The 24,653-nt window shown below is 44.0% G+C and overlaps 1 protein-coding gene across 2 annotated transcripts in view; it reads left to right on the plus strand.

Moving 5' to 3' along the window:
- Positions 1 to 24,653, plus strand: part of AUH (AU RNA binding methylglutaconyl-CoA hydratase) — a 295,495-nt gene that overhangs the window by 73,608 nt on the left and 197,234 nt on the right. For both annotated transcript variants that reach the window (XM_044273314.1, XM_044273313.1), the window contains exons 2-3: positions 6,919 to 6,986; positions 13,082 to 13,169. In XM_044273314.1, the coding sequence (XP_044129249.1) occupies positions 13,082 to 13,169 (88 nt within the window). In that variant the 5' untranslated portion in view covers positions 6,919 to 6,986. The remainder of the gene's footprint in view (positions 1 to 6,918; positions 6,987 to 13,081; positions 13,170 to 24,653) is intronic.

The raw sequence follows: 24,653 nt of genomic DNA on the forward strand, positions 1-24,653 counted from the left end.
CTAGAAGCGTCCCCATCACCATGGGAACGCCTCTGTGTTAGAATATACTGTCGGATATGAGTTTTCACGAAGTGAAAACTTAGATCTGAAAAAGCTTTTATGCAGACGGATCTTCGGATCCGTCTGTATGAAAGTAACCTACGGCCACGGATCACGGACACGGATGCCAATCTTGTGTGCATCCGTGTTCTTTCACGGACCCATTGACTTGAATGGGTCCGTGAACCGTTGTCCGTCAAAAAAATAGGACAGGTCATATTTTTTTGACGGCCAGGATACACGGATCATGGTCTCAGCTGCAAAACGGAGCATTTTCCGATTTTTCCACGGACCCATTGAAAGTCAATGGGTCCGCGAAAAGAAAACGGCACAACGGCCACGGATGCACACAACGGTCGTGTGCATGAGGCCTAAGGCATAAGTCGGAGCCTCTTGCTTCGTCCAGTGCAGGCAGTGACATATTTATTTTTTATTAGGTGATCATGTTTTAAAAAGAGGAGAAGATTTTCCTTTGTGTGTCCCATGTTTACGATCTGTCTCTGACTTAGGCCTCATGCACACGGCCGTCGCTATATTGCGGCCCACAAACGGCGGGTCGGCAATCCACGGCCGCCGGCCGTGTGCTCCCCGCATCACGGATGCGGACTCATTCACTTGAATGGGTCCGCAATTCCGGAGATGCGGAACGGAACACTGGAAGCACTACCATTTCATGGTTCTGCACCACAAAAAATATGACGTCATATTTTTTTGCGGTGCGGACATACCACGGACCCATTCAAGTTGGGTCTGGCACGCTGCACAGGCGTGTGCATGAGGCCTAAGGCTCAAAAAAAACTTTATAAAAATGGCTGAGGTATAAGCCCCCCCGGAGGAAGAGCAGGGGGATCAGTGGAGGATGTGCCGACAGACTGCACAGGCTATACAGGGAGAACTAGCTGGTCTCTTCTTATGTAGCTGTACTTGTCCTCAGGGGAGGATAACATGGATTTCTGTGTATGTTTCCCTATCAGTCAGCATGCTTGCTTGGTTGCTATGGGCAACTAATCCAGTTCTAATTTACACCCGTTTGATAAATTACCCCAATAGTTTGTATAGCGGGATGGAAATTATATACAACATAATTCCCAATGCTTGCATGCAAATGTATGGTGCATTCCTACAGTTTTTGCATTTTGTTAATACATGCAGCATTGAGTGTAGATGTGTTATATGTATGAAGTCCTTACTTCTTACAGTTTTTTAAACTATATATTTATAATTTTTTGACATAAAAAATTAGGTTATAATTTTATACATTTGCATTTTATACAACAGTTTGCTGTTTACAGGTTTATTGCATTTGTGGAAGACTTAGGGCTCATGCACACGACCGTATGTATTTTGCAGTCCGCAAAAAATACGGATGACGTCGTGTGCATTTTGCGGAACGGAACAGATGGCCCCTAATAGAACAGTACTATGCTCGTCCGTAATATGGACAATAATAGGACATGTTCTACTTTTTGCGGAACGGAAATACGGACATACGGAGACGGAATGCACACGGAATACCCAATTTTTTTTTTTTGCGGATCCATTGAAATGAATAGTTCCGCATACTGTCCACAAAAAAAAAAACGGAACGGACCCGGAAGGAAAATACGTTCGTGTGCATGAGCCCTTATGGATGTTACATGGCTACTGTTTCAATGTCTTTAAGAACACAGGCTCTGGTTGATGTATACAGTTGTGGTACATAGGAGCTTTGCACACCTCCAATATATTATTTTTACATTGCCTTTATGTGCAAACCTCTGCTTAAATGTGAGTTTTAGGCCGAAATATTTGTTTTGATGCATTTTTAAAAATAACTTTATTTATTTTACTCACATATATAGCGCTGACATATTCCCGCAGCGCTTTACAGACATTATCATTACTTGCTGTTCCCAGTAGGGCTCACACTCTAAGGTCCCTATCAGTATGTCTTTGGAGTGTGGGAGGAAACCTGAGTACCCGGAGGAAACCCACACAAACAGGGGGAGAACATACAAACTCCATGCAGATGTTGTCCTTGGTTGGATTCGAACCTAGGACCCCAGCGCTGCAATGAGCCACTGTTCTGCCCATGTTTGTCACAAAGTTACATGAAGGTGGGCATGGTTGTCAACAGTCAGTCAGGACAGCTTTAACCATCAGGTTCTCTGCTTTCAGGAAATTTGGGGATCAGGTTTTTGGGGATCACTTACTTTTCAAGGACTGCAATCCATGTATTTTATTGGTTGCTTTTTTTTTTCTTTGGTCTTTCCAGGTCTGGTGATTTTATGAAGATATGTGCAATTTGTTTGTATGAGCTCTTTACATGTTAACATTTTATTGTTAGAAAGTGTGGTCTATATAACTTTCAGCATCAGTCAAACTTTTACCAACTAATATCAACCTTTATGCAATTTTCATGAAAAATTACACTTTGACGCAAAGTTGAATGAAGGTGTCTGTGTGCCATTTTGACAATGTGATGGTTGTCTACTTTTCAGAAAATATGTGGTTATGGGGGATTTTTTTTTTAGTTCATAATTTAGGTATATCCTTGCGATACGGCATAACATTCATAGTTGGGACAGTCCCTTTAATTTTCAATTATTGGTATTGTAATGTAATATCTGGGAGCTGCAGTAAAATGCCTGACCCAGACGACCCATTATAAAAGAGTAAATGGGAATTTACCCTTTGAGGGCATGTATATGACCATACACATATGACGCATGGAGCTGGGGTTTATACCTGCACCTTTGTAAGGCTACTTTCACACTAGTGTTTCTATTTTCTGGTATTGAGATGTCAATACTAGAGAAAAACGCTTCCGTTTTGTCCCCATTCATTGTCAAGTCGATGGGGACAGATCCGTTTTCTCTGACACAATCTGACAATATAGAAAACGGCTCCGTCCCCCATTGACTTTCAGTGGAGTTCATGACCGATCCGTCTTGGCTATGTTAAAGATAATACAACCGGATCCGTTCATAATCCGTTCAAATGCAAATGGTTGTATTATCAGTAACAAAGCGTTTTTGCTAAGCCCTGCCGGATCCAGCAAAAACGCTAGTGTGAAAGTAGCCTAAATGTAAACTACTCCTGTGTATACAAAAATATAAAATAAAATACAAAAAAAGGTAAAAGAAAGCGCCATAGCTGCCCCATTTATGCGAGTCTTTGCATATGAAGATGACCGCCACAAATTAGGGAACCCAATTTAATCATTTATTTTCACGTCAGTTTGCTAATTGAAAGTGTAACCCGTTAGTGAGCACCCACACACCTTTTTGGCTACTAACTGGCCTTGGTCGGGTCTCCCATACAGTGGAGAGTGGGGGCTTGGCCAGGCCAGGCTCCTGCTCTAATGGCCCATAGCAGCAGAAGCACCAGTCCGTTCTACCCCTTAGATGGCGCCGTCAGTAGCGAGTGCAGAATCTAATTGGTTTTGGGAGTGGGAGCTCCTTCTGTCTCTCTTTGGCACACTGCAAATGAGAGCTGTTTGAGGAGGTTGCAGTGTCCTTGCTGTTCACCAAGCACAGTGCCATACCTTTGATGGCGGCTGTGCTTGGTATGGCATCTCAGCCCATGCACTTGAATAGGACTGAGCTGCGCCTAGGTCATGTGACATCACATGGCATACTAAGAGGCCTCTTCACACAGATGATCCCTGGAGTCAGACCCCCGCCAATCTCCTACCCTGAGAATAGGTCATCAATATGATAATTCCAGAAACTTGTGAATTAAAGGATCCTATATTCTCTAATTACCATAAGCTTGCGGGATAATGAGCGCATCCTGACATAAGAACAAGGTCTTGAGCAGCGTATTGCACCTGTATGCGTGCGTTTTACCAGCACACCTGTCAGTAATACATAGTCAATCACTGGAGTTGTCCGCCGAGGTGCAGGCTTGTTTTTGTGTACTTGCTGGAGCCCCCCGCAGAGCGGTGAGTCACGGCGAGTACTCGTAGTAATCCTGTCTTCAATGTTCTGTTCTGCACAGCTCTGCTCTGGCGTAGGTAATGTCAAAGGTATTAATGCGTGTCGTAGTCATTGCTGCAGCTCCAGAAGGAATTTGATATAAAAAGAAGCGTTACCGTAGCAACAAGAGCATTGCTATTTATACCAAATATTCAGCTACTCAATTATGTATTTAGCCTTTGTCCATTCTGTCCTGGCTCTGATGTAGGAAGGAGCTGTACAGTGTGCACAGAACACAGCAGTCCGGCACATTGTAATCCCTGCCAGAAAAAGCTGCTGGGTGGATGACAATTAAAATGCCACCAGTGTCTGATTGGCGTAGGTTACATGAATATGACTCCTGGGCACTGTTAGGCCCCTTGCAGATGAGCGTTCCTCCCGCAGCGAGTCCGCATCGCAGCTCCCGGCCTGACCTCCCAGCACTGACGGTATTCACATAGCATTATATTGATTTATGATGCTATGTAACGCTTACAGTTCTGGAATGCATTGGATAACACTGGACGTATTATGCCAGTGTTAGCCAATACATTCCGGAACTGTAAGGGTTACATAGCATCATAAATCAATATAATGATATGTGACCCCCCAGCAGCGCTGGGAGGTCAGGCCGGGAGCTGCTTTGTGGACTCGCTGCGGGAGGAACGCTCATCTGCAAGGGGTCTTAGAAATATTCGGGTAAAACATGATTAGTTCCCACCAGGGAAAGTTGCAGATAACGCTTCCTGAGAGAGAGCTTTTAGTAAGGTTTGCATGACCCTTTGGTTATAATCTTCATTTTGGCATAAAATATATGACACTAATGTGAGCTATTAAAGCGGACTTGTGGGTGAAGCATCTTAAGAACTGTCTGCGTGTAGAAACTGTACTGTCACAGGTGCTTCCATGCAAGGGACAGGATGGGGGATAAGTGTCTAATCGGTTTGGAGCTGACCAATCACAAGTCGGCTTCCCGTTTTAGCAGATACAAGTGCTTAGGAAGAGTTTGTGGGTAAGGTAGTAAGTAGCTTGTAGATGTTCGAAATCAGGCCTTTAGTAGGAGGTCCAAGGGCACATTTATTAAAACGCCGGTCTTAACAAAGCCCCATAGCCGGTGGAGGATCCGAGCTGTCTTATGTTTAGATTATTTTCTACACCTGAAACAGCCATTTAAAGGAAATGTGTCATCAGAAAATGACCTATTGTCTTTATGTTTTTATGTTCAACATATTTTTTAAGAAGTTTTGATGATACTTTTTATTTTCTATGCCAATATCTATATTTAAAAAATATATATAATTTGTTTTCGCACTAGCCACTAAGCCTAATAATGGTCTGTACAGATCACTTTACTGCTGTTATCGTCTTATCTGTCATCCTAATCCTGCCTGTAATGATATCACCTCTGTGCATAGATAAGACAAGGTCCACCATTCACAATAGGTAACTATAAAGGCCTATTTATCCTTTCTAGGGCTGCAGCTATCGATTATTTTAGCAATCAAGTATTTAGTAATCCAATGATTAATCGAGTACTCTAATAAGAAAAAACTAATTAAGGCTACTTTCACACTTGCGTTTTGTGCGGATCCGTCATGGACGGATCCGTTCAGATAATACAGTCATCTGCATCCGTTCAGAACGGATCCATTTGTATTATCTTTAACATAGCCAAGACGGATCCGTCTTGTACACCATTGAATGTCAATGGAGAACTGATCCTTATTCTATTGTGCCAGATTGTGTCCGAGAAAGCGGATCCGTCCCCGTTGACTTACATTGTGTGTCAGAACGGATCCATTTGGCTCAGTTTCATTTTGGTGTCCGTCTCCAAAGCAGAATGGAGACTGATCTGAGGCAAACTGATGCATTCTAAGCGGATCCTTATCCATTCAGAATGCATTAGGGCAAAACTGATCCGTTTTGGACCGCTTGTGAGAGCCCTGAACGGATCTCACAAACGGAAAGCCAAAATGACAGTGTGAAAGTAGCCTTAAAGAACCTTTTTATATTAAAACTCATCAGCCTGTTGCCATCAGTTGCTCCCCCGTGCCATCAGCTCCCCCCAGTGCCATCACTTCCTCCTCCCTTGTGCCATCAGTTCTCCCTCCATTCCTATTAGTTCCTCCCCCAGTGCCACCAACTTCCCCATGTTATCAGTTGCTTCCCCTCCCAGTGCCATCAGGTCCCCCTCCAATGCCACCAGCTGCCCCCACTGCCATGAGTTCCCCTGCTCCGCCTCCTAGCCATCAGTGCGCCAGTGATCTAAAATACTTACCTTTCCTGTAGGGTGCTGCTGACAGTCCAGAGATCTTCCATCCTCTTCACGTGCTGCACTGGGACCTGATGTCACACGGCATCAGCTCATAGTAAGCGCTTACATGCACTATGTCCTGACGTGTGTACATCAGGATCCAGTGCAGCGCTGTGAGGTGCAGGCGGGTGACCGTGGAGTATGAGTAATATTCACTCACAGTCCGTGGTCACATGGCACAAACCAATCATCGATGCAAAAAATTTGCATCGAGGATTTTTTTGTATCGAGTTAATCGATTAATTTGAGTGATCGTTTCAACCCCAATTCTTTCCTTATACAATGAGCTCTGCCCAGATCACAGAGCATGTCTAGAAAACTTTCCTATAGAAGTCAACGAGGTCCCCTCCCGACCATTGCGTCTATGGCCCATAAAGCAATTTTCTTAATGCTTTTTAAATGCCGTTAAGAACAGCTCAGACAAGATGGCCGCCCCCATAATAATGTTCAGAAAATAAAACAATAAATCTGTAATCAGAAAATAAAATCAGATTATCAAAAAAGGAGATGTGCTACTATCCAATTTTAACTGGCAGATAAAGTTTTGGTGACACATGTCCTTCAAGCAGTTTTCAGACTTTCACATTCTCAAATATAACCCAATATAATTTCTTTTTACTTCACTAGGAATTGTGGTGCTTGGGATAAATCGGCCGCATGCGAAAAATGCTATCAGTAAAGGTCTGGTGAAGTCGGTAAGTGAGGAATTCTTTATCAGGTCTGTTCATGAAGTCGTCCAAAATTCTCTGCCTCCATGTATAATCATGATTTGCATCATTGTCATCATGTCAGGTTTCATCTACATCGAATTCCTTCTGATTGCCCTTGTTATGCTCATATTAACTATGATACTTGGTGGTGGTGGGTCATTTATCAAACAGTCTGCGACATCTTACCGCTCACGCCAGGTCTAAAAAAGTGGGCGTGGTCTGGGTCGGGAGGCGGCAGACCCATCTCATTTACCATTTTCTTTGCCTATTTTAGGCAAAATGGTCTAAATGTAAGACAGCAAGGAATCTGTCTTACATTTAGAAGCGGTGTATCCGCCAAAGTTATGTAGAGGGCGGCACCTCTTTATAACTTTGGCGGATCCACCACCAGGTATAGGGGTTATTAAAGAGGACCTTTCACTACTCTACAAACGAAAAACTAACTATACCTGTGGGCAGAGCGGCGCCCAGGGGTCCCCCTGCACTTACTAGTAAGTGCAGGGGGACCCCTGGGCGCCGCTCTGCCCACAGGTATAGTTAGTTTTTCGTTTGTAGAGTAGTGAAAGGTCCTCTTTAAGACAGGCGTCTAAAACGCCAGTCTTAATATATGTGCTCCTTGGATGTAAAAGGTTTTCTGTATACTGTCTCCTGGGGATATGGTTATTGCATAGACACAACTTTTATGGCAGCCAGGTGAACGCCATATCTGAGCTTAGGTTTAGCCTTGTCTGGTGGTCACCTAGGTCCAGGGTGTATGTAGTTCACTGTTTTGTATGCGTGGAATCCGATACAAGATGGGCCATTTAGCGTCTTCATTCAAATTTCATATCCGCCATGGCTGTATGGGACACAACACAGACTCCCACTGAAAACAGTAAAAAGGCATTGTGAGCATGCTTGAAATAATAGAGTAACGATGAAGAGATATGTAAAAAATAAGATTGGGTAAACTTCCTGAATAAATATCGCTGAAATACACTTTTATTAAATAAACAATTAAAATGAGAGAGAGTTCACAAGAATACCCATCAGGCTGGGCATCAGAGACATAGGGGCACAATACCTGAACACTATATATATATATATATATATATATATACAGTACAGACCAAAAGTTTGGACACACCTTCTCATTCAAAGAGTTTTCTTTATTTTTATGACTATGAAAATTGTAGATTCACACTGAAGGCATCAAAACTATGAATTAACACATGTGGAATTATAAGGAGGAGTTCCCAGAGATGCTTAGCACTTGTTGGCCGTTTTGCCTTCACTCTGCGGTCCAGCTCACCCCAAACCATCTTGATTGGGTTCAGGTCCGGTGACTGTGGAGGCCATGTCATCTGGCGCAGCACCCCATCACTCTCCTTCATGGTCAAATAGCCCTTACACAGCCTGGAGGTGTGTTTGGGGTCATTGTCCTGTTGAAAAATAAATGATGGTCCAACTAAACGCAAACCGGATGGAATTGCATGCCGCTGCAAGATGCTGTGGTAGCCATGCTGGTTCAGTAGGCCTTCAATTTTGAATAAATCCCCAACAGTGTCACCAGCAAAGCACCCCCACACCATCACACCTCCTCCTCCATGCTTCACGGTGGGAACCAGGCATCCGTTCACCTTTTCTGCGTCGCACAAAGACACGGTGGTTGGAACCGAAGATCTCAAATTTGGACTCATCAGACCAAAGCACAGATTTCCACTGGTCTAATGTCCATTCCTTGTGTTCTTTAGCCCAAACAAGTCTCTTCTGCTTGTTGCCTGTCCTTTTCAGTGGTTTCCTAGCAGATATTCTACCATGAAGGCCTGATTCACACAGTCTCCTCTTAACAGTTGTTCTAGAGATGTGTCTGCTGCTAGAACTCTGTGTGGCATTGACCTGGTCTCTAATCTGAGCTGCTGTTAACCTGCGATTTCTGAGGCTGGTGACTCGGATGAACTTATCCTCTGCAGCAGAGGTGACTCTTGGTCTTCCTTTCCCGGGGCGGTCCGCATGTGAGCCAGTTTCTTTGTAGCGCTTGATGGTTGGTGGATGTTGGCGGTAGGGGGAGAGCCATGCTTGACACTCCCTCGAGATGATTAGTGTTCCTGCCTTGCAGCTCAGCCCAGGGGGCGTGGTTAGTTCTATTTAGTGAGCGGCTGACGGCGGCCGCGCTACGGCTACTATAGAGTCGGAGGCTACACGTACGCCATCAGCGGCATGCAGCTATTCCTATCGATGTTTGTTTGTGTCTATGTCTAGCTCCTGATGAAAGGCTGAGTATTTCTTAGCCCAGAAATGCGTCGAGCTAGAGATGCAATTACAAAATAATTAATTACAACATTATTTGTAGCTGTTTGAGCATCAGTGTTTCAACTTGGGGATCCGAGCATGCTGCGGGCGTCTTGATATCTTAGAATCTGGCAGGCGCAGGTACGAATACCTAGAGCAGCAGTAACCATAAGGGGATTTAAGACTGCAAGAGTATGGAAGCAGCTGCATAGTGAATTGAGATCCTCCATTGCTCTGGAGGTGAAGAACTAAAAAACAAATTATTTCACCAATAAAGAGACACGGTCATTGGCTAAAAGTCCAGCCAGTGACTCTGCTAACTATGTGCTAATTTAATATACAGCACATTGGAGTGGAGGTGGAGCAAAGATATATATATATATATATATATATATATATATAATTAGTGTTCTCATAGGCGTGTGCAGCCTATTGCATTAGGGTATGCACCCTAAAGCACAAACACACACGCTGCGCGTGTATGTATGTATATATTACCGTATATATACACACACACACACACACACACATAAATATACACAAATACACTCTGCATGCATACATACATACAGACCCGCACTATGAATATAATGAAGGGAGAAGATATTTTTTTTAAACTTACCCGTATTTTTCACCCTAAAAGATGCTCCGGCCCATAAGACGCAGGTTTTTAGAGGGGGACAATAAGAAAAATATATTTTTCATTACACCTGAGGTCAGACCACCAATCAGACCCCCAATGTTAATCAGAGCTCAGCTGACAGCCCCAATAAGACCCCCAATGTTAATAAGACCTCAGATAGGACCCCAATGTGAATGACCACCAATCGGACCTTAGATAAGAGCCCCAGTGCCTCCTATCAGCCCCCCAGCGCCTCCTATCAGCCCCCCCAGCGCCTCCTATCAGCCCCCCCAGCGCCTCCTATCAGCCCCCCCAGCGCCTCCTATCAGCCCCCCAGCGCCTCCTATCAGCCCCCCCAGCGCCTCCTATCAGCCCCCCCAGCGCCTCCTATCAGCCCCCCCAGCGCCTCCTATCAGCCCCCCCAGCGCCTCCTATCAGCCCCCCCCAGCGCCTCCTATCAGCCCCCCAGCGCCTCCTATCAGCCCCCCAGCGCCTCCTATCAGCCCCCCAGCGCCTCCTATCAGCCCCCCCAGCGCCTCCTATCAGCCCCCCCCAGCGCCTCCTATCAGCCCCCCCAGCGCCTCCTATCAGCCCCCCCAGCGCCTCCTATCAGCCCCCCCCAGCGCCTCCTATCAGCCCCCCCCAGCGCCTCCTATCAGCCCCCCCCAGCGCCTCCTATCAGCCCCCCCCCAGCGCCTCCTATCAGCCCCCCCCGCGCCTCCTATCAGCCCCCCCCCGCGCCTCCTATCAGCCCCCCCCAGCGCCTCCTATCAGCCCCCCCCAGCGCCTCCTATCAGCCCCCCCCAGCGCCTCCTATCAGCCCCCCCAGCGCCCCTCTTCAGCCCCAAAATAAGCGCGGCCTCACACTGTGCGCAGCCTTCACAGTGAAGTGCCGAGAACCAGGAAGGAAGAGGTGAGTATAGCGCTTCCCAGCCCTGACAGAACCTCGAGTAGGCTTGATTAGGGTGTGCCCAGGCTTGATTAGGGTGTGCACACCTATGAGTGTTCTGGTATTGTGCGCCTGTGTGTCTGATGCTTACCCTAATGGGTATTCATGCTTGAAATAAGCTAAAAGGATTAGGCGAAATTCACATCAGCGTTGTGTTTTTTCTTTTCTGTTCTAAAGCGGGAAAACTGAAAAAAAAACAACCAATAAAAAAAACACTGAGTGTCCATTCCGTCAGGTTTCAGATATTTTTAACGAAGAAAAAGCACAACGTGCAGGACTTTTTGTTCAGTGAAAAATTACTGAAACCTGATGGAACAGACTAAGGCCTCATGCACACGTGCGTTTTTTTTTGCAGTCTGCAAACCGCTGATCTGGAAAAAACGGAAGCCGTCTGTGTGCCTTCCGCAATTTGCGGAACGGAACGGGCGGCCCATTGTAGACATGCCTATTCTTGTCCGCAAAACGGACAAGAATAGGACAAGCTATATTTTTTTGCGTGGCCTCGGAACGGAGCAACGGATGCGGACAGCACACGGAGTGCTGTCCGCATCTTTTGCGGCCCCATTGAAGTAAATGGGTCCGCACTTGAGCCGCAAAAATAACTACGGTCGTGTGCATGAGGCCATAAACTGATGCTCAAAATAACCTTTTTAAACAAATGGGTTTTTTCCTTTTTTTCTGTTACTCTGATGGAACAGAAATATACTGCAAAGCTGATATAAAGTTAGCCTTATGGGAGCAATTGGGATTTAACAGCTACGTCGCAATGTCTCTGACTGCACTGCTTATAAATCTGAATCCTTATGTGGAAGACGGGGATTTATTTGACATTGATTACCAAAATGTATATTTTTAACCCTATAATCATATCCGGAGGACAGACCATGGAAGACGATAGGGAGAGGTTTTGAGAAAAAAAATACATACAGAAGCTTTTTTGTCTTCGTCCTTGATAGACAAACAGCAACTCTGACATTTACTGTTAGGGCTGTTTCACACGAGCGGATGCCGTGCGTGACACCCGCTGCGTGAATGACAGCCAAGACCCGATGCGGACAGCAGAGACACGGAGCAGTAACATGATTGATAATGCTCCGTGCCTCTCTGTGATCTCTTTACTATGAAATCACAGTGAGATAAAGTTGTAGAGGTCACAGAGAGGCACAGAGCATTATCAATCATGTTAATGCTCCGTGCCTCTGCAGTCCGCATCGGGTCTTGGCTGTCATTCACGCAGCGGATGTCATGCATGGCATCCGCTCGTGTGAAACAGCCCTTAGAGTTGGTAATAGAAAGATTTAAAAGACCCTTCCCAGCCTCTCTGTCAGTGCTTTACTATACCAATCTGGGGAAAGACTTGGGGCTCATGCACATAAACGTGTCTGCCATATATGGGCACCGGCCATGAATGGGTCTGCAATCCGCAAGATAAGGAGCTCTGCAGAGTCATGTAGCAGAAGCCAACTGAAGCACTATGGAGCACTTCCCAAAAAATACACTGAATATTGTGGATCACGGATTCATTGATGTGAATGAGTCTGCATCTGCAAATGGCGGACACACAGCCTGTGCCCATGCATTGAGAACCACTGTTTGCAGTCTTCAGCACTGGCACGTTTGTGTGCACGAACCCTCACTGGCATCCCTACGGGTACATCCACATGAAACTGAAACGCAGTGGATTTGCTGCAGTTAATTTTCGAGCAGCAAATCTGCTGCACTTTACAGTACCAGCAAAGTGGATGAGATTTTAAGAAATAAATCTGCTGCGTGAATTGACCTGCAGTGTGGATTTTATATCTTCAGCTTATCGGTTAGTGCAGATCTCCACAGTGGATTTTACAAGTTGCAATTCAAAGGTTGATTTTCATGGCAAAATCTGGGTCAAAATCCGCATGAGTTACAATTGGATTGGTTTTGTTGTGGATTTTGTGATATATTTGACTGTGGATTTCACCCTTTGCATTTCACCTTCTTTGTGGAGTACTCTAAAGGGTTGCTTGCGCAGTTCTGATAATCTCACCGAAGGCACCACAGCCTCTTCCAACAGCTGATTGGCAGGGGTGCGGGGTTTCGGATCCCCACAATCAGTTATTGATGACCAGTCCTGAGGGTAGGCCATAATCGGCGAATATGGTTGAAATAATAATTTTCTGTGTATGGCTAGCTTTATTCTTTTTACCTAAAAAATACTACAATGTCATTGTCATAGACATCAGCCTTCTTTTTTTTAAATAGATGCTGAAGGCTGTTGATTCCCTGAAGAGTAATAACAAGGTGAGGACTGTAATCTTGCGGAGTGAAGTCCCTGGAGTGTTTTGTGCAGGTATGTAACCAAAGAAACCAGCTCCAAATGCAGTTCTTCTTATGTAGAATGATTACAAATGCACAGCTTAGCAAATCCAGGAACCCCTTTATGACCAGTTCAAGACCGGATCAGACACATTTTTGTTTTATTTTTTTTAACTCCTTAAGGACACAGCCTTATTTCACCTTAAGGACCAGGCAATTTTTTGCAAATCTGACCAGTGTCACTTTAAGTGGTGATAACTTTAAAACGCTTTGACTTATCCAGGCCAGTTCTGAGATTGTTTTTTCGTCACATATTGTACTTCATGACACTGGTAAAATGAAGTTAAAAAAAATCATTTTTATTTATAAAAAAAATACCAAATTTAGCAGAAATTTGTAAAAAAAAAAATAGAAAATTTCCAAGTATCAATTTCTCTACTTCTATAATAAATAGTAATACCTCCAAAAATAGTTATTACTTTACATTCCCCATATGTCTACTTCATGTTTGGATCATTTTGGGAATGATATTTTATATTTTGGGGATGTTACAAGGCTTAGAAGTTTAGAAGCAAATATTGACATTTTTCAGAAATTTTCAAAAACCCAATTTTTAGGGACCAGTTCAGGTCTGAAGTCACTTTGCGAGGCTTACGTAATAGAAACCACCCAAAAATGACCCCATTCTAGAAACTACACCCCTCAAGGTATTCAAAACTTTGTTAACCCTTTAGGTGTTCCACAAGAATTAATGGAAAATAGAGATACAATTTCAGAATTTCACTTTTTTGGCAGATTTTCCATTTTTTTTTTTTTTTTTTTTTTTTAACTTTTACAAAGCAAGGGTTAACAGCCAAACAAAAGTCAATATTTATGGCCCTGATTCTGTAGTTTACAGAAACACCCCATATGTGGTTGTAAACTACTGTACGGGCACAGGAGGAAAGGAATGCCATACGGTTTTTGGAAGGCAAATTTTGCTGGACTGTTTTTTTTTTTTTTTTACACCATGTCCCATTTGAAGCCCCCTGATGCACCCCTAGAGTATAAACTCCAAAAAAGTGACCCCATTTTAGAAACTATGGGATAGGGTGGCAGTATTATTGGTACTAGTTTAGGGTACATATGATTTTTTGTTGCTCTATATTACACTTTTTGTGAGGCAAGATAACAAGAAATAGCTGTTTTGGCACCGTTTTTATTTTTTGTTATTTACAACATTTATCTGACAGGTTAGATCATGTGGTATTTTTATAGACCAGGTTGTCACGGACGCGGCAATACCTAATATGTATACTTTTTTTGAAATTTATGTAAGTTTTACACAATGATTTCATTTTTGAAGCAAAAAGAAAAACATGTTTTAGGGCTCTTTCACATCTGCGTTATGGTCTTCCGGCATAGAGTTCCGTCGTCGGGGCTCTATGCCGGAAGAATACTGATCAGGATTATCCTAATGCATTCTGAATGGACAGTCCGTCCTTCAGGATGCATCAGGATGTCTTCCGTTCCGGAACAGAACGTTTTTTGGCCGCAGCAAATAGCGCAGCATGCTGCGCTTTTTGCTCCGGCCAAAAATCCGGAAAACTTGCCGCAGGGCCGGATCCGGAATGAATGCCCATTGAAAGGCATTGATCCGGATCCGACCTTAACCACCTCCGGACCGCCTAACGCAGATGTGCGGTCCGGAGGTGGCAGCCCTGCGCACAGTCACGCATATATGCGTCATCTCGCGAGACGCGAGATTTCCTGTGAACGCGCGCACACAGGCGCGCGCGCTCACAGGAACGGAAGGTAAGCGAGTGGATCTCCAGCCTGCCAGCGGCAATCGCTCGCTGGCAGGCTGGAGATCCGAATTTTTTAACCCCTAACAGGTATATTAGACGCTGTTTTCATAACAGCGGCTAATATACCTCCTACCTGGTCCTCTGGTGGTCCCTTTTTTGTTAGGATCGACCACCAGAGGACTCAGGTAGGTCAGTACAGTCGCACCAAACACCACACTACACTACCACCCCCCCCCCCCCCCCCCGTCACTTATTAACCCCTTATAAACCCCTGATCACCCATGATCACCCCATATAAACTCCCTGATCACCCCCCTGTCATTGATCACCGCCCTGTCATTGATCACCCCCCTGTCAGGCTCCGTTCAGACGTCCGTATGATTTTTACGGATCCACGGATACATGGATCGGATCCGCAAAACGCATACGGACGTCTAAATGGAGCCTTACAGGGGGGTGATCAATGACAGGCGGGTGATCACCCATATACACTCCCTGATCACCCCCTGTCATTGATCACCCCCCTGTCATTGATCACCCCCCTGTAAGGCTCCATTCAGACGTCCGCATGATTTTTACGGATACATGGATCGGATCCGCAAAACACATGCGGACGTCTGAATGGAGCCTTACAGGGGGTGATCAATGACAGGCGGGTGATCACCCATATACACTCCCTGATCACCCCCCTGTCATTGATCACCCCCCTGTAAGGCTCATTCAGACGTCCGCATGTGTTTTGTGGATCCGATCCATGTATCCATGGATCCGTAAAAATCATGCGGACGTCTGAAAGGAGCGTTACAGGGGGGTGATCAATGACAGGCGGGTGATCACCCATATACACTCCCTGATCACCCCCTGTCATTGATCACCCCCCTGTAAGGCTCCATTCAGACGTCCGCATGATTTTTACGGATCCATGGATACATGGATCGGATCCGCAAAACACATGCGGACGTCTGAATGGAGCCTTACAGGGGGTGATCAATGACAGGCGGGTGATCACCCATATACACTCCCTGATCACCCCCCTGTAAGGCTCCATTCAGACGTCCGCATGTGTTTTGTGGATCCGATCCATGTATCCATGGATCCGTAAAAAATCATGCGGATGTCTGAATGGAGCCTTACAGGGGGGGTGATCAGTGACAGGGGGGTGATCACCCTGATCACCCTGATCACCCCCTGTCATTGATAACCCCCCTGTAAGGCTCCATTCAGACGTCCGCATGTGTTTTGTGGATCCGATCCATGGATCCGTAAAAAATCATGCGGATGTCTGAATGGAGCCTTACAGGGGGGGTGATCAGTGGCAGGGGGGTGATCACCCTGATCACCCCCTGTCATTGATAACCCCCCTGTAAGGCTCCATTCAGACGTCCGCATGTGTTTTGTGGATCCGATCCATGTATCCATGGATCCGTAAAAAATCATGCGGATGTCTGAATGGAGCCTTACAGGGGGGGGTGATCAGTGACAGGGGGGTGATCACCCTGATCACCCCCTGTCATTGATAACCCCCCTGTAAGGCTCCATTCAGACGTCCGCATGTGTTTTGTGGATCCGATCCATGTATCCATGGATCCGTAAAAATCATGTGGACATCTGAATGGAGCCTTACAGGGGGGGGTGATCAATGACAGGGGGGTGATCCGGGAGTCTATATGGGTGATCACCCCCCCTGTCATTGATCACCCCCCCTGTCATTGATCACCCCCCTGTCATTGATCACCCCCCCCTGTAAGGCTCCATTCAGACTTTTTTTTTGGGCACAAGTTAGCGGAAATTTTTTGTTTGTTTTTGTTTTTTCTTACTAAGTCTCATATTCTACTAACTTGTGTCAAAAAATAAAATCTCCCATGAACTCACCATACCCCTCACGGAATCCAAATGCGTAAACATTTTTAGACATTTATATTCCAGACTTCTTCTCACGCTTTAGGGCCCCTAAAAAGCAAGGGCAGTATAAATACCCCACATGTGACCCCATTTCGCAAAGAAGACACCCCAAGGTATTCCGTGAGGGGCATATTGAGTCCATGAAAGATTGAAATTTTTGTCCTAAGTTAGCGGAAAGTGAGACTTTGTGAGAAAAAAACAAAAAAAATCAATTTCCACTAACTTATGCAAAAAATAAAAAATTTCTAGGAACTCGCCAGGCCCCTCATTGAATACCTTGGGGTGTCTTCTTTCCAAAGTGGGGTCACATGTGGGGTATTTATACTGCCCTGGCTTTTTAGGGGCCCGAAAGTGTGAGAAGAAGTCTGGGATCCAAATGTCTAAAAATGCCCTCCTAAAAGGAATTTGGGCCCCTTTGCGCATCTAGGCTGCAAAAAAGTGTCACACATCTGGTATCGCCGTACTCAGGAGAAGTTGGGGAATGTGTTTTGGGGTGTCATTTTACATATACCCATGCTGGGTGAGAGAAATATCTTGGTCAAATGCCAACTTTGTATAAAAAAATAGGAAAAGTTGTCTTTTGCCAAGATATTTCTCTCACCCAGCATGGTTATATGTAAAATGGCACCCCAAAACACATTCCCCAACTTCTCCTGAGTACGGCAATACCACGATGTGTGACACTTTTTTGCAGCCAAGGTGGGCAAAGGGGCACATATTCCAAAGTGCACCTTTCAGATTTCACAGGCCATTTTTTACAGATTTTGATTGCAAGGTACTTCTTACACATTTGGGCCCCTAAATTGCCAGGGCAGTATAACTACGCCACAAGTGACCCCATTTTGGAAAGAAGACACCCCAAGGTATTCCGTGAGGGGCACAGCGAGTTCCTAGAATTTTTTATTTTTTGTCACAAGTTAGCGGAAAATGATGATTTTTCTTTTTTTTTCTTTTTTCCTTACAAAGTCTCATATTCCACTAACTTGCGACAAAAAATAAAAGATTCTAGGAACTCTCCATGCCCCTCACGGAATACCTTGGGGTGTCTTCTTTCCAAAATGGGGTCACTTGTGGCGTAGTTATACTGCCCTGGCAATTTAGGGGCCCAAATGTGTGAGAAGAACTTTGCAATCAAAATGTGTAAAAAATGACCGGTGAAATCCAAAAGGTGCACTTTGGAATATGTGCCCCTTTGCCCACCTTGGCAGCAAAAAAGTGTCACACATCTGGTATAGCCGTACTCAGGAGAAGTTGGGGAATGTGTTTTGGGGTGTCATTTTACATATACCCATGCTGGATGAGAAAAATATCTTGGTCAAATGCCAACTTTGTATAATAAAATGGGAAAAGTTGTCTTTTGCCAAGATATTTCTCTCATCCAGCATGGGTATATGTAAAATGACACCCCAAAACACATTCCCCAACTTCTCCTGAGTACGGCGATACCAGATGTGTCACACTTTTTTGCTGCCAAGGTGGGCAAAGGGGAATATATTCCAAAGTGCACCTTTTGGATTTCACCGGTCATTTTTTACTAACTTTTTCCGCTAACTTGTGACAAAAAATAAAAAGTTCTATGAACTCACTATGCCCATCAGCGAATACCTTAGGGTGTCTTTTTTTATCAAAGACATGTAGAACAATAAATTTGGCGAAAAATTTATATATGGATGTCGTTTTTTTTGCAAAATTTTACAGCTGAAAGTGAAAAATGTCATTTTTTTGCAAAAAAATCGTTACATTTTGATTAATAACAAAAAAAGTAAAAATGTCAGCAGCAATAAAATACCACCAAATGAAAGCTCCATTAGTGAGAAGAAAAGGAGGTAAAATTCATTTGGGTGGTAAGTTGCATGACCGAGCGATAAACGGTGAAAGGAGTGTAGTGCCGAAGTGTAAAAAGTGCTCTGGTCATGAAGGGGGTTTCACCTAGCGGGGCTGAAGTGGTTAAGCTAAACGTCGTTTCAGCGCATTGCCGGATGCGACGTTTAGCTTTTTCTCAATGGTTACCATGGCTGCCGGGACGCTAAAGTCCTGGCAGCCATGGTAAAGTGTAGTGGGGAGCGGGGAGCAGCATACTTACCATCCGTGCGGCTCCCGGGGCGCTCCAGAGTGACGTCAGGGCGCCCCAGGCGCATGGATGACGTGATCGCATGGATCACATGATCCATGCGCATGGGGCGCTCTGACGTCACTCTGGAGCGCCCCGGGAGCCGCACGGACTGTAAGTATACCGCTCCCCCGCTCCCCACTACTACTATGGCAACCAGGACTTTAATAGCGTCCTGGGTGCCATAGTAACACTGAAAGCATTTTGAAGACGGATCCGTCTTCAAATGCTTTCAGTACACTTGCGTTTTTCCGGATCCGGCGTGTAATTCCGGCAAGTGGAGTACACGCCGGATCCGGACAACGCAAGTGTAAAAAGAGGCCTTAGTGTTTCCATAGTCTGAGAGCCATAATTTTTTCAGTTTTTGGGTGATTACCTTGGGTAGGGTATGATTTTTGCGGGATGAGAGGACGGTTTTATTGGCACTATTTTGGGGTGCGTGTGACTTTTTGATCGCTTGCTATTACACTTTTTGTGATGTAATGTGCAATCAGCACAGTTTTTTTAATATTTTTTTTACTGGTGTTCATCTGAGGGTTTAGGTCATGTGATATGTTTATAGAGCCGGTCGATACGAACGCGGCGATACCAAATATGTATACTTTTTTTTTATTTATGCAAGTTTTACACAATAACAGCTTTTTTAAAACAAAAAAAATGATGTTTTAGTGTCTCCATATTCTGAGCCATATTTTTTTTACTTTTTTGGGCGATTGTCTGAGGTAGGAGCTCATTTTTTGAGGGATGAGGTGACTGTTAGATTGGTACTATTTTGGTGGGCAAACGCCTTTTTGATCGCTTGCTGTTGTACTTTTTGTGATGTAAGGTGACTCAAAAATTGTTTATTTAGCACAGTTTTTATTTTTATGGTGTTCATCTGAGGGGTTAGGTAATGTGATATGTTTATAGAGCCGGTTTGGGACTTGAACTTTTGGGTGTATATTCCTTTACAATGCATTCCAATACTTCTGTATTGGAATGCATTGGCTGTATGAGTAATACTGTGTGTATTACTCATACAGCTTCCGGGGCCTGTGAGATCCAGGTTCCTTAGACATCGCGCTGCCTGCCATGCCATCGAGTCCCCCCCACAGCCCCATGGGGACCCAATGCCGCCGCCGCAAGTTAGAAAAGCCGCAAACCGCAGGTCTGAATTGACCTGCGGTTTGCGGCGATCGCCGACATGGGAGGGTCACGGGATCCCCCCCCGGGCATTTAGCCGAAGTGCCTGGTCGGCGGTGATCAGAAATACACAGGGCGTACAGGTACGCCCTGTGTCCTTAAGTACTAGGACATAAGGGCATACCTGTACGCCCTGTGCCTGGAAGAGGTTAAGCAGCTTCAAAAGCCATAACTACTGTATATTCAGTTTCTTATTTTAAGTAATGTTTGCATCTGATTTGAGGATAAATACGTCTTTATTGTAGTGTTATTTTTTTATTGTAATTTTTTATTATATTTTTGTAACCGGGAAAGTCCTATTTTTCAAATTTTTTTTTTATATATATTTTTTTTTTTAGTGCAACCATAGTACATTTTTAAATGTTATCCTTATTCCATTACAGTTGTTTTGATGTAGGCAATATTATTATAACTTTGACTATATTTTCTACTTTACACTTTCTCCCTCATAATGGAATGAATAGCGATTTAATAATAATAATAATGTCATGTAAGACCTTTGTTTTCATTTCTCACTTCTCCTGTAACTGGGGCTGACATATTAGCTCTAGTTATAGGGGCAATACAGCTACCTGACATGCACTGCAGAGCTGATTTGGGTCTGCTAAGACCCAGCATATTGTGCAGTTTCCTGGGATTCAGCAATCACTTGATCACTAGGACCAGAGCTGAAAGCAGCCTTGCTGCTGCCAGATCTGTGGTTTAATTACTTCTATTATAAGAAACCGTACATGACAATGTATAACATCCATTGTATAAAGTATACAGAAGATAGATCGATAACAAGAGTAACACAAAAAAAAATGTCAGATATCAGAGACTGTATATTAAAAAAAGTATTTGTATGAAGTATAAATCCAACAAAATAGACAGGACCAGACGCATTGAGAAGGGTCGTTGGGAAAAGATTATTATTATTTTTTTAATAGATGCACCCCCAAGCAGTTTATAGTATTAATGACCACGGTTATCTACAGATGTCAGCCAATCATTGAACAAAATCCAAGGGGACCATCCTCTGATCCTCAGCAGTCAACTCTTCCATCTGTCTAATCATCAAAAGGACATCCAACAATTCCCTAATAGAGGGAGTACGAGGTGCCTTCCAATATCTCGGCAGAACGAAACATGTGTCTTTTAGAAAAAAACTCAGGCCTTTTTTCAATACAGAGATGGAACCAGGTAGTATAGCTAAAATAGCTAACTCCAGAATCCAATTCGAGGTGGAGCCACACATTTTGTTGTACAAGACATTCAAGGATTTCCAAAGGGGTATAATGCGGTCGCATCGCCACCAAATATACAACATATTACCTGCTGCACTTCTGCAGCTCCCGCAGATGTCTGAGCAGGTAGGATAGGAGGAATGTAAAACTGCAGGTGTCCGGTACAAATGAGAGATGATTTAGAAGTTTTTCTCTTGCAGCCTACAGCTCATAGACGATTTGTGTACAAGTGTAAATGTCTTATCTCATTGATCCGAAGAAAAGAACCTACTGTACTAGGTCCCTTTTCCCACGCATTAATATAAGGCAAGGAGGGTTAAGATCCGGTATTTCCATGCAGCGGCCTATAGACACCAAATGAGTAGTAAGGGCAGGATTGTAAACAAATGGATTCAAATGTGGTAAGATCTCTGGACAGAGCTGAGATTGGGCGTAGTGATGAAAGAAAGTTATATACTTGGGCGTACTGAAGCCACGCTCCTCCCACTGGAAGAGATTCAATAGGACGGACAGCGGAATCTCAGATGAAATGTTATAATCGAGACCTGCAAAAATCCCCATTGTCAGTAGAGGCAGGGACAGTGGCATATTCGTCTTTTTGAGCCACAGTAAGTCCTGCATAGAGAGTCCCACTTCTATCCTCTCAAAGTGAACCCATGTTTTGCTGCTGCCTGGTCTATATACATAGCACTCATTGAGTGCTGTGTATACAATGGTTGAGAAGTCAGGGACAGTAAAAAATAGGCTCTGCCTTATCTGTGGAGGGTCTAGCTGACAACTGACTCCCCGTTCCCGCAGTGCGGACTGCCTGGAAGTACAAAAATCTGTGGTCAGTTCAGAACAGGTTAATTTAGTTTGCATACGGTTTAACTTTTAGTCATTATTGCGTTTTTCACCTTTTTTGCATGTTTTTTTTTTTTTTTTTTCCTGAAAACATGTTTACCTCTACTAAGGAGTGATTAAGTCAGTGGACCAATTAAGCATACAATTATCTCTGCACTTTCTTTATTAGCTGAATCTTTACTGACTGACTATTAAGGAATTATAGCAATCTCATGGCAGATCGACTGCCCACAAGATATTTATATGAAACAAAAGGTATAAAGATTATGGATGGATGTAAGGCCCATATAACATAACACGATGTTCTGGACATATGTTCCTTGTGTATGTGTTCCATTATACATTTGGCAGGATCATAAATTGCCATACATTACTGATATGCAATGTTTTATGCCAGAATATGAATTTTCATATTTTTTTAAAATGTTTTACACTTTTTAATAGTCCCCATAGGGAATTTGAATGAGCAATCTTTAGATTATCTTTATAATCTTTAGACCCCAGTGCATTAACACTGTATTGCTATGAAGCCCTGCCACAGGCAGGATCTCTATAGGAACCTGAATGCGGCAGCCTTGTATCATTCAGGGCTTCCTCATTTTTGTGCTCCCAGATGTCATGGTTACATTTGACCATGACATCTGAGGGGTTAAATGTCCACAATCTGCATTACCACTGATCGCGGACATTAGGCTCAGGTGTCTGCTGTGTGAAACCATCTTTAAAGACCCGACATGTGATGCTATTGCCAGCACCACTGCCTTCTCAAACATCTGATCGGTAGAGGTCCAGGGTGTCGGACCCCCGCCGATCAGATGCTGATGATCTATCCAGAGGATAGATCATCAGTTTAAAAAAACTGTAGAACCCCTTTAATTTTCTTTTCCCAATTTTACGTATAAAAATAAACATATCACATCCAAAAATGTCCAAATTGTTAAAATGATTTTTCCGAAGTTTAACATTCATGGCCTATCCTCAATATCTGTTCGGTGGGGGTCCAGCTCTCAGCACCCCCACCAGTTAGCTGCTTATAGAGACCGCTTTGCTCTGTTGAGCTCTGTGGCCTCTTGCTAGGCCAATGACATCACACTCATCGGTCACATGGCCTACGGGTCTGGGCTACAATACCAAGCACAGCTGCTATCAATGTACAGTGCTGTGCTTTGTAAGCTGTGAGGATGCCAGAGCAGTCACCGGAGCTTTGCAGCTTCTTCAAATAGCTGATTGGAGGGGGTGCTGGGTGTCAGACACCCACTGATCACATATTATAACCTAATAAAAAGTGATCAAAAGGTTTTAGCTACTCCAGGTCGTACCAATAAAAACTATAATTCAACATAAAAAGACATGCCCTCACACACCTCTAGCTGATAAAACTTATGGCTGTGAGAATATGACTGCAGTTTTTCTTATTTTTTTGTAATAAAACCTAATAAATACTCGATAAGGTTATGTCATTTGTTGTGCACAGGACACACCAAGAAAAACAAAACCCCCAAAACAATTGTGAATTTTTTTCCCCCACCAAACTAACCCTTTTTTCTACTGTTTTTTCAGTACAAGATAAAAAATGGTGATATAAAAAAAAAATATACAATTTGGACCGAAAAAAACAACAACAAGATTTCAGAAGGCTACGTGAACAGAAAAGTAAAAAAAAATTATGGCTCTAGTGGGAAGGAAAAAACAAAAATGCAAAAAACAAAAAACTTGCCTGGTCATGAAGGTTAAAGATTTTGTCCTTTTTCTTTATATTGATGACCTTACTCAGGATAGCTCCATAGCAGATTGAATGGTGTCCGACTCCCAGCACCCAGCTGTTTGAAGAGGCCTTCTGTTCACTGTTTAACTGCTTGTCGTCACAACTGAAGCGGCGAGCAGGTGTAATGAGGATAGGTCATCAATATATTTAAAAAGTGGATAGTCCCTTTAAGGTTTTAGTAGTTTACTGTTTTTGCATGTTAAAGGGAACCTGAAATACAGGGAAAAAAACGCGGCACTCCAGCTTCTCAACCAGATCCGTATTTATTATTCACTCAGCGTGCAACATTTCGACTCCACTGAGTCTTTATCAAGCATGGTGTGTTACAATACATGACCAGAATATATACACATCCCTTAAAGTTAATTGGATGGGCGGTCTACCCCTGAGGTACCTCCCTGTCTCATTATCGGTTAATCCATATGTCCCACAACAATGTCAACATCATCATATAATATTGATAAACCCATCACCAATATTCTACTCATCATACACTTACTCAGGGCTGCCGGAGGGCGATGCATGGCTGTACTAGTCGGCGTCTCCCCTCCATGTGTGCCAGCGTGGTAAAAGTTTCTGGCAACAGCGCTGAAGTGGCTTCCGGCGATAGTGCTGGACGACTTCCGGTCACATGACCTGCAGAGCGTTCCGTTGCTACCCAACCACACTCGCATGTACTATAATGTATTGGCAAACAGGAGAT

Source organism: Bufo gargarizans, chromosome 1, assembly GCF_014858855.1.
Source record: "Bufo gargarizans isolate SCDJY-AF-19 chromosome 1, ASM1485885v1, whole genome shotgun sequence".
Taxonomy (NCBI): Eukaryota; Metazoa; Chordata; class Amphibia; order Anura; family Bufonidae; genus Bufo; species Bufo gargarizans.